At 41.3% G+C, this 10,726-nt stretch overlaps 1 protein-coding gene across 1 annotated transcript; it reads left to right on the top strand.

The window, feature by feature from the left end:
* Window positions 1–7,994: 7,994 nt before the first annotated feature.
* Window positions 7,995–9,592, top strand: LOC139730804 (beta-1,3-galactosyltransferase 1-like). Its single transcript, XM_071641673.1, has one exon. It carries the CDS (start codon window positions 8,058–8,060, stop codon window positions 9,417–9,419), a length of 1,362 nt encoding a protein of 453 aa, XP_071497774.1. The 5' UTR covers window positions 7,995–8,057; the 3' UTR covers window positions 9,420–9,592.
* The last annotated feature ends 1,134 nt before the right edge of the window (window positions 9,593–10,726 follow it).

Here is a 10,726-nt window from a genome sequence, read left to right as displayed (position 1 = left end):
TTTAATGAATAATCTGTTGATTGCTCTTGCTAACCCAACAGTCTTTCCACTACTGAAACGCAGCTTATAATTATGACTGATACTTCATACTGTTCTGCCATGCCATGAAATGCTTTGCCAAGATCAATTTGCAGGATTGATTTTGTGCTATGTCCCTACATTTACTCATGGCACTCACTGAAAGTCTTTAAAAAAATGAATAAATGAAAATAAAATGAAATAAGATAAAATTCTGATCTAGTGCTGGTTTATCTGGTAATACATAATAGCAAGGAGGTTCAAGAGCTGCATGAGCAAGACTGGACAGTATTTTTGTGAGAACCCAGTGCCTTCAAGACTGTTCAGTATTAAACAGTTTATGGTACCAATCAAAAAATCAAAGATCAGAAATTCAGATTTTTTTTTATTATAGGCTCTTACAGACATGTCCACAGCATCTTTGTTTGTTTGTTTGTTTGTTTGTTTGTTTGTTTGTTTTTCAAGACTGTGAACCCTTCTCATGCTCCAGTAGTCACATTTGCAGCATGGATTCCCCTTGACAGTCAGTGTGAGCTGAAGACCAGACTGGTACATTGTACAGTCTCTTCAGTACTCTTGACCTCTCTGCTGTGATCAGCACATCGCTCTATGTGACCCCCCGCTATGATTATCATGCAAATGAGAGCTATACAAATTGTACCTCTGTTGCTCAGGGCAGAAAGAATTGGAGGCCTTCGCTACATCCCTGTTGGCTCTGTTTTGGTGGATGCCACATGTGTCCCTGTGCCATGTTAAAAATGCTACCGCAATGTAATTTGCTTCACCACACATGCCCTAGTGATGACATAATGGAGTCGTGGATGACTGTGAAATCGTATAAAAGCTCAGGTCCATTCACCATTGTCTACAGTTAAAGGACCTATGCAGTGCAAATTTATGCATGTTGATTTGTATCGGTTCACAATACCTTGATCATCACTAATATGGCCAAAAGAATATGAAATGTTAACTTGTATGTGCCATATGCTATTATAATGTTTCTACTGTTTTTCTTCAGATTACTTGGATACACCCATGAAAAAACCTTCTCAACCAAGATTCTGCAAGTCACATCATCTATCAATCATTTCTAAAATACTAATATGATTAACAAAAGACGTTGGAATGCACCTTCCCTGAAACCGAGCATAGCGTGCATGCTTCTCTGCATTGTGTTTTGTTAACCTGTGGAAGACTAGTTCGAAGTATACTTTGGCAAATGTCTGTGGGAAATGCGTGTTGTAGCAAAATCAGCCCGTCCTCAACGGGTTAATCATACTAGTGACATGGAAACATGCAAGTTATGCTCAGTCTAGAGAAACAGGAATGTGATCGTCTTTTGTTAATCATATTAGTTACTGTTGCAATGATTGACAGATGATGTCACTGGCAGAATCTCTAGAAGTTTTTTGTGGACTTATTCATGTAGTCTGAAGAAAAATAGTAAAAATATGTATATAATCTTAATGAAATATTAAACACATACCGGTATTTAGATACCATTTGAGCACAAAAGTGATGTTGACATAGATCCTTTAAAAATGAAAAAATAAAAATAAAAAACTAAGCTGCATTGTCCTGTATGTTACTAGAGTCTCTGATGTTGTGTAGATATGAAGCTACGCAGAAGAACAAAGTGGGGTGATAATAAACAGTAACTCCCCATTTATACAGGGCATTTTAGAGTGCACCAGGAGTGCTCTTGAACACCTGTAAGGCTACGGTCACAACTCAGAGCGGCAACCGACCGATTTGTAGCCTGCTCGGTCGCCGCTGAGATTTTGGCACTGCCCAACAGTTTTTGGGGCTGTCGAGCAGGCTGACAGCCCCAGCGAAAATCGAGCAGTGCCCGAGCGATGATCTGTCGATGCCCTGTCGGTGACCCATCAGTTGCCGGCCAATTTTAGGTCAAACTTGGCAAAATGTGAGGATCCTCTCAGCACAGAGTCCGATCAGTCACTGAGCAATGACCCGTCGGCAACTGAGCGGTCTCCCACCGGCCTCCGGTCGATTTTTTAAAAATCGACCAGCGGCCAACCGATGATCGGCAGGGCATCAGAGGTTTCCTGTCGGCGTACGAGCGGTGGCCGGTCGTTCCCTGCCAGGACGTTCTCACAAGCAATCTTTGGGACTGTATGTCCATTGGGTATAAACAATAACGCTCTTTCTCTGCATCAGAGAGGTCAACGAGGTCTAAGATGTTGATTCCACCTCAACTACTTCGACAACAAGATCCACAAAACCAGCACCTTGCTCGGCTGAGGGAGAGGGTCATTTTATCATTACCATTGTCATTTTATCTGTAACGATATGTTTTGTTCTTTAGCGCTACGTTTTCTACACCCGTGTTTTTCGTTTGAATGAAAATAAATACAAGAAATGAAATGAAATGGTGCCATTATGCATATTTTGTTTCCATTTTTTTCTAAAACGCAAGCAAATGAATAACGCCACGTACCATATGCTTAGTGAACATAACAGCCCAGATGTTTATTGTTCATCTTAAACATCTTAGCCTAAGCTCTGTATGAACCTGTTAGACAGTCAGGAATTGGAGTGCTCCAAAGTTATTCCCCTCTTGATCCTACATGTAGGCTCTGGAGTGCTCAAGAACCACAGTAAGCTCTGTATAAAATCGCCACCCTTTACAGCGCTTCGAAAGTTGCATGCGTACCGTTTGTGCATACAGTTTTATTCTCGAAGTCGTCAAAGGTTACCATGACAGTTATACCCTCTTAGCCACTTTGCGTATGGTCTCGGCGAACATCAAGTCTCTGTATGAACAAAACAGAGGGGCATGAGTCGAAGCACTTCAAGAGAGCTCCTGGAGCACTCCTGAGCCCAGTGTATAATTGGGGTATTACAGTGCTTCAGACTGCGTTTATCTAACTTGAGAGAGAGAATCATGTTTCAAAACGTGTTTGGAACGGTGTAGTATGCGAATGTGGTTTGAAATGCGATTCTTGGGGTGCAGCGTTTATCGAACCATCATCAATCGCGATTCATGTGTTTTCGCTGCACAGCGGCTTTGCGCCGTTCGACCCAGGAAGAAGCGGTCAACTGCATACCACCATACATGCCTCATCATTCACACACAAACGGAAACAGCTGGGAATTGACCATGAGATATAAACGTGGTTCAAACGGCATTGTATTTTCTACTCGCAGAAAGGCGATTGTGGTCCCAAACACTTTTCAAAATGCCCTTTGAATGGTGTTTCAAATGATGTTTCTAAACGCTTTTGAAAACACGGTTGCGTTTATCTAGCCCCGGAAAATGCTTCAAACGTGTGTCGGATGGTGATTCTGCCTCAGAAAATTTTTAGATAAACGCACCCTCAAAATGATGCTCACTATTTCCCATAGACAATAATACTAGAATAAACCATTCAATCGATTTTATCAGTGTGGTGATTATTGTTCATAGATCCCTTCATTGTGAGGGCATAATTTTCCAAACATTTGTATGCTGGACTGATGTTTCTTCATGCATTTAAAGTCATCACATAGCTCATTCAGTAAAATATGACAATTTGGGAAATGGCATCGCCACAATATGAAACAGTATCTTTTCAGCTGAAAGTTTCATCATAGCCTCTTGAGTAGGCCATGTCTCCCCAACCCCCTAAAAATCCACCCTCCCCTCACCAAAAAAAAAAAATTATATATAATCCCACACATACTATCTGTCATATATGTACACCCAACTATCACCAGCCATCACTAGACATCTATCAAAATGTAAAAGTCAGTCTGAAATAAAAAGCATGTCAGTAATCCTGCAGTTGATGATTTTTGCCTTTATTAGTTCAAGTAGGAACTTGTGATGGGATACAGCGGGGATGGCATCAAGTTGGAAGGTTGGCCCCGCTTAGATGATATTTTAGACCCCGTTAAAAGTGCGGGGCTGGGCCGAGCCGCGGCCGAGCCCAGCCTCAATTGCAAGGCCGAGCCCCGCAATTTTGTCCGTTTACACTGCCGGGCTCAGCCGCACTTTTGATTCAAACCTTTCAATATTTTGTCGTAGTGGCGCTCTCCTTGTAAACAAACGCAATTTGGTATTGTCTGGTTTTCAGACCCTTTGCCAACTGAATTCTGTGGCGACAAAGTCGCCATTCGGGCAAAGGTCTTTGCAGAAGGAAAATATCCTTTGCAGGACAAAACCACCTTACACTATACTAGTTTTCGACGTTGAGGGGGTTAATATCCAGAATAGCAAAAGATACAGGCAAAGGGTTTGGAAGCCAGACTGAAATTGTCCGCGCATTTGGCCCAGTTTGCGTTTACACCAAGAAAAGGCCGGGCTCGGCAGCGGCCGAGACCAGCTCCAGAGCGAGGCCAAATGTGAGGCCAATTTTGGCCTCGCATTTGGCCTTTTGCGTGTTTACACTGAAGTGAAGGTGGGCTCGGCCACGGCCGAGCCGCGGCCGAGCCTCGCACTGTAAACAGGGTCTTTGAATCCCTGTAGCAAATTGTATACAGCTTTATCACTGATCTCTATGATGTGAAAGTATACACAGAGGCAAAGATTCTCGACTTGAGTTGACCATTGCCAATGAGTGCAAGCTTCGATGCATTTATAAATATTCGCTGACAGACGCTATTCATGGTTTATGAATGTCGCCTGGTGGGCAGCGAATAAGGATCTACTGTACAGTATACGCCATATATTTCGCGAGTCTAAATTTTCGCGAATCGGGACTTCCCGAAAATTTCGCGAGTGGTTAAATTCGCGATCGTGGAGTCCTGTACTGAGCAGAGAAAATGTATACGCATACATCACATTCATATCGGCATTAGAGTCAATATTTTCGCGTGTTTTTAATTTTGCGAATAGCAGCTGACTCGCGAAATTCGCGAAAATAAAAACCTCGCGAAATATTCGGCGCATACAGTATGCAATTGGACCATCTATGTTTTCCTATGCTACTGGGTCTTCAGGTAGTTGCATGCCAATCTGCATAATATACCAGTTTTTAATACACTATCTGTTTCTCACACTTAAAAATGTATACAATCATCAACAGATTATCAGCATACTATTTGTGTAGTGATAGACATCTCTGCAGTGTAGGTTTAGAAGGGGTTCAGACTTACAAAGAAATCATGTGTTTAGTAAACACATATCATGCTTATCTAGCTGTCTTTGTAAAGTCAAGGAAAAAAAGTTTCCTAAATGCATGGATTTCTCATTTCATGTTTGGTAGATGTGATCTGGAAATGTTTTCCAATTGAAATTTGTTTTTTATGCCTCCACCCGAAGGGTGCCGGAGACATTATGTGTTTTTCAGTATTATGGTTGCATATATACATTGTATCACAGAGTGAACACTTTAACAGTAAAAAATGATTTGAGAGAAAGCTTCCAACTTGATTGTGTATATAGCAAAGTATGGTTGAATGAAGTGCCATTTGGGGATTTCCACAGTAAGAGGGGACATTTCAGGAATGTCACATTATTTTCTGTTCCTGATTTGCATTATCCCCAATTACGATATGATCTTTTAGAATACTTAAGTGATAACTTTGCCCCCAAAATGCTTCAAACAAGTGATCTATTAGAGTTTTTGCCAAAATGAAAGTTTTGGGACAAATATATGTTATGTGGTCTGACCATTGAAAATTTGTTGTTTTCAACTGAATGGCTTGATATTCTAATAGACAACAGCCTTAAAATTCTATTGAACACTGTGTTTATTAATGTTTTTATACTTGGATGTACAGTGTATGAGTGTGTGTTACTTGGACTGACCAAACTGTTGCATTTTTGTCTGACACTCCTGAAATGTCCCCCTTTACTGTGGAAATACACATTTGCAAGGTGTAGCTGTTGGTATGGAGACTCATTTCTTTGTCTGAATACTCCACAACTCTTACAGTGATGGACTCGATCAAGTCTGGAAGTCTGTGCATCAGATAAACAGCATCTCTCCTCCATATTGAAGTGCAATTTACATTATGTTCATCCCAAAGTTGGACAAAATTATAATCTGAAAGTGTATGTTTAATACCTTCTCTGCACTCCAAGCAATTTCTGAGTTCAGAGAATCCACTGAATATTCTGTTTTTGCTCTTTTCTGTAAAATCCCTTTTGGTAATGACTTCCTTTCGATGTGAAAATAGTTTTCCTGTGCAGCTTTACTTTCTTCTGGATCACTTTGTTTGTCCCTCATTCTCCAGTTTTGTGATTTGAATTGATGAAGCATTACTTGTGAACTAATGAGGTTAAATATTTGATTATGTCTGTTCAAACTGACATATATATGACAATGACTGATAGTCGAAGTAATCCTTTCTGCCGGTGTACCCTGACACTTGACATTGCTTGTCGCCCATTTCTCATCGTACCCACCGTAAGTTGTAGGGTTTTTGTTTTAGTTTGGAGGTCAGTTTTTGTTGTTCTTTTAGAGCTGATTATGTCATGCAACAGGAGAAATCCCCTTTCCTGTCTCTTACTCCCCATGAGCATATTGGCAGTATTTTGGCAAGGTGCACATTTCAGTCATTCATGACTTACTGTGATCAAGCTGGGGGGGGGGGGGGGGGTGGAGGGGAGATAGTGAATACAAATTCTGTTTCCAGGTTGCATCTAAATAAGGAATATTGACATTGTGGGGTTTGGCCCAATCTTTTTTTCTTTTCTTTTCTTTTTTCCTAGCTGTCTCGTTTGAAAAAATCTAATTACTGCGGTTCATTCTCTGTCTCCTGTTTTTTAGTTGTATACGTACTTGGCTTGAAAGTTCATGTTTTGCTTCCAGCATTAGTCAGACTGGCATCTCTAGCTGCTCAAGTGCAGTCACAACTCTTGACTGAACAGACTGGACCAGTTTGACTTATAGAGCAAAAAAGGGAACTAACGCAGGACTGTGTTTAATTACTTTATTCTGGACTATCAAATGCAGATTATTTTGTCATTGATAATTCGGACTATTGAAAAGGAATTGCTACTTCAGTGGGAACAGTAGAATGGTAACATCTACAAGGCATGCTGATTTTACCACTTTAAAGTGGAAGAGCTGACACTTGTTCTCCAGACGTCCGCATGAAGTATCAACTCTGCGCGAATTTTTTTTCTTTTTGCAGGGGGAAAATATGAATTCATGACAAAAACGAAGCTGTGGATATTGAATAAACATTTGTAGAGTGATGAGTGTTTGTGCATGAAGGCATATATTAAATATTTTTGTTTATGTTCAGTACAGTCCACCATCTGGAAGTCTAGCTGCACTGCTGAGAATATATGGTTGCACGTTAACTGTTTTCATCAATCCAGAGAGGGGGGTGTCCCCCCTCTTGCTAATTTCTTCTTCTTTTTCTGTTTTTGTTTTTGTTTTTGTTTTTGTTTTTTTGTTTTTTTGTTTTTTTTTGGGGGGGGGGCTATTTTGAACCCTCTTAACCCATTCTGTAATTAACTTTGAAATCCTCATAGACGTAATACACATGCCACCAGGTTCCCGTATGGAATGGGTTTAAAGTGATTTTTTTTCCTGACATCTACTAACAGAATGGAGACCATAAAAAGCAGTGCCTAATAACATCTTTTTAAATCAAATAACAATTAAATACACAATTATATCCAGAGTTATCATATAATGTTTGGGAACGACACCAGTTGGAACATACTGTGTGGGTCTGGACAATTATGGTGTATGGGACATATATACTGAGTGTGGGTTTTCTTGTCTTTCTTCCTCAAGAATTAAGTCTCATTTCATTTTAGAAAGTAGCAGTGTGATGCATTTTTTAGCAACTTTAGATCTGAATTTTGATATAATTTTAGTGTAAATTTGAAATAAAAAAACAAGTTGAAGATAGAGTTATATTTGGACTGTTAGACAAAAATTAATCTCAGAGTGAAGTTGTAAAAGGAATGATTTGAATAAAGAAATCAGTGAATGAAACAGTTAAGGTTATTTGAATCATATTATTCTAAAATGTCCTCTCTCTCCCCTTTGTATTTTTCATTGCACAGGGTCGCTATTGCAGCGGTAGAAAGTCCATTCGGTTTGTCATGATGTTAATGTGAACAGAACGCCACCATGACGCGAGTTTCCAGGAACGTGTTCTTTCTCTTGGCAATCACTGTGGTGAATGTCTTCCTGTATTTCATAATGTCGGGAAGCGTCTCCGTCTTCAGCAAGACCAAATACCCTAACAAGGCAGGGGGCAAGCACCTGATGGCGGTCGGCGACGACTACCAGGACAGGATATCGCAGCTGGTGAAGGAGGCAGTGAGAGAACATGGAGTCAGCGGCCAGAACCTCACGGTGATGCTGGAGAGGGCAATCAGCGAGCATGAGAACTCCAGGAAGGCCACCGATACGTACATCCACCGGGGCAAGTCGAATCCGTTGGAGCACAAAGTCGGGGACACAAAGTTAGCGAACGTCAGCTCCACCACCAAGGAGGGGTCAAAACTCCTGGATAATGGCATGCTTGTTGAAGACAAGGACCCAGCAGGCAAGAGCCAAGTGGGAGAAGGGGCAGAGAAACCTAAGGATGCTGACAGTAAGTCACAAGGGGTTTTAGACCGCCTTGGGGGGCTGTTGTCTGGGGGCAACGTGGATGGCAAAGAAGTTGTATTCCCACACAACTACAATTATGTGATCAATGAACCAAACAAGTGCAAGAATGCTGATGGCAGCGATAAGCCCGTCTTCTTCCTGGTTCTCATTCTCAGTATCCACAAAAATTTTGACCAAAGAAACGCGATACGTAGGACCTGGGGCAGCCCCACGGAGATTGCTGGGAAACCCATCGTCACTCTGTTTCTCTTGGCCAAAAACAGCAACCCTGCCCACCAGCGTTTAGTGGAGCAGGAGAGCCGACAGTACCAGGACATCCTGATGGAGGACTTCTTGGACACCTACAAGAACTTGACGATGAAGACTATCATGGGTATGAAGTGGGCCAGCATCTACTGCCCGCAGGCCAGCTATGTCATGAAGACGGATGATGATATGTATGTCAGCTATGCTAACATCGTCGACTACCTGAGCAAGCCTGGCACAAAGACCTCCAGCTACGTGACAGGCTTTGTGATAAACGGCGGCCCAATCCGCGACCCCAAAAGTAAGTGGTACATGCCGCGGGAGACCTACCCTGGGAGCAAGTACCCGCCGTTCTGTTCGGGGACGGGCTACATGATGTCCGGGGACATGCCCGGCAGGATTTACCAGACCTCGCTCTCCACACCTTTTCTCTATCTAGAGGATGTGTTTGTTGCAATATGCCTAGATAAGCTGCATGTCGTGCCAGTTAATCACAAGTCCTTCAACAACTGGCGGACCCCTTACTCGTACTGCAAGTACAAGCGCATATTTACAACTCACATGGTCACTGCAACTGAAATGAATCGAATATGGACTGACCAAAAGACTGTCAAGGGCTATCGCTGCTGATTAGTGTTGTATGTACTTGATGTGGAAATCAAACATAGTACTTACGAACCCCCCTTTTTTTTTGAAAATAGAAAACTGCAAATCAAAGTACTGTGTCTGTAGCAAATGTTTAACTATTTTTTATATGTCTGAAGAGTACCTTACTATAATGTGCATGTTTTATCTGTATACATATTCACTTCTTACTGGGTGTGTCCACTTTTTTTTTTGGTGATGTGTTTTGAAAAAGAAAAAACAAACCTCATATATCTATCGCAGAGAAGTCTGAACTTGGCTGTGATTTACACCTTTCAAGAAAATGAGAAAGTGTGCCTCATGTACTGTATCTGTTAAACAGATTGGAGATTGAGGGCATAACAATGCCAGGCAGAAGCCTGTAACCTGCAATGCACAAAAATGTGGATATTAATATCATTGAAATTGATTGTTATCTCACCCCACCACTGCACAGCAGACTGCGTTCTTTGTGTGTATGCGGTCATTAATTTTTTATTTTTTTTTTTGCATACGGATCTGTATCAACATTGCCTAATGCGATGTACAGCTGTAGTACAGTGCATTCATAGATGGGCTGTTGTTGCTTCTCTGAAACCATGCTTGCATAAAGTAGTCTGACATGTAATAAGTCTAAAGGTAACAACTTTTTACTTACTACAACCTGTTTTGCTGCTCTGTAAGCCTTGCAAAAAATGTTTCGCAAGTATCTTTGAAAGATGTTTATGAGCTATAATGTGGATCAGATCAACCAGTATTCCCCCCCCCCCCCATGTATATATTGTGTAGTGCTCATGATACAAATCTGAATGCAAGTTAACTCCATACAAATGAAGTAGAAGAATAAAAAGTATCACTTTTGTGTTCCTCAACTGAAGGAAGAGGTGACTATGAATGCTGTGCAATGTTATATAGTCTAAAGAATTTAGTTATGTGGATGAGGTGGGGAAAAAATTCTTTAATTCTTGTTTGCATTGTGGACCCTTCCAGCCCACACTCCCCCCCCCCCCCCCCCCCAATGTGAAATGGTTCTACTGATTTTTATTTTTTATGCCACTACACAGTTCACAAGGTTTGGGGTGAGGAAAGAAGGTGCAATGGCCCCACCCATATATTGTCCCTTTAGACAATCAGTATAGTCACATACTCACTGGGGGCTATACTGTTCGGGGGAAAAGGCAGGTATAGGAATCATATGTATTCACTGGATAGTTACTACAGCATATTTTATGTTCTTTCTTTCTTGTTTTTCATTGCCATTCCATGCGATATTTGAAGCAAGATGTTACACCCAGTATGCTTTGTATGATACC

The sequence above is a fragment of the Diadema antillarum genome, unplaced genomic scaffold (genome assembly GCF_040938485.1).
Source record: "Diadema antillarum isolate AM-2024a unplaced genomic scaffold, OU_Dant_1.0 seq00000338_RagTag, whole genome shotgun sequence".
In the NCBI taxonomy this organism is placed as follows: Eukaryota; Metazoa; Echinodermata; class Echinoidea; order Diadematoida; family Diadematidae; genus Diadema; species Diadema antillarum.
Note: the sequence above shows the minus strand (reverse complement) of the source record. Positions and strands in the feature narration are given on the sequence as shown.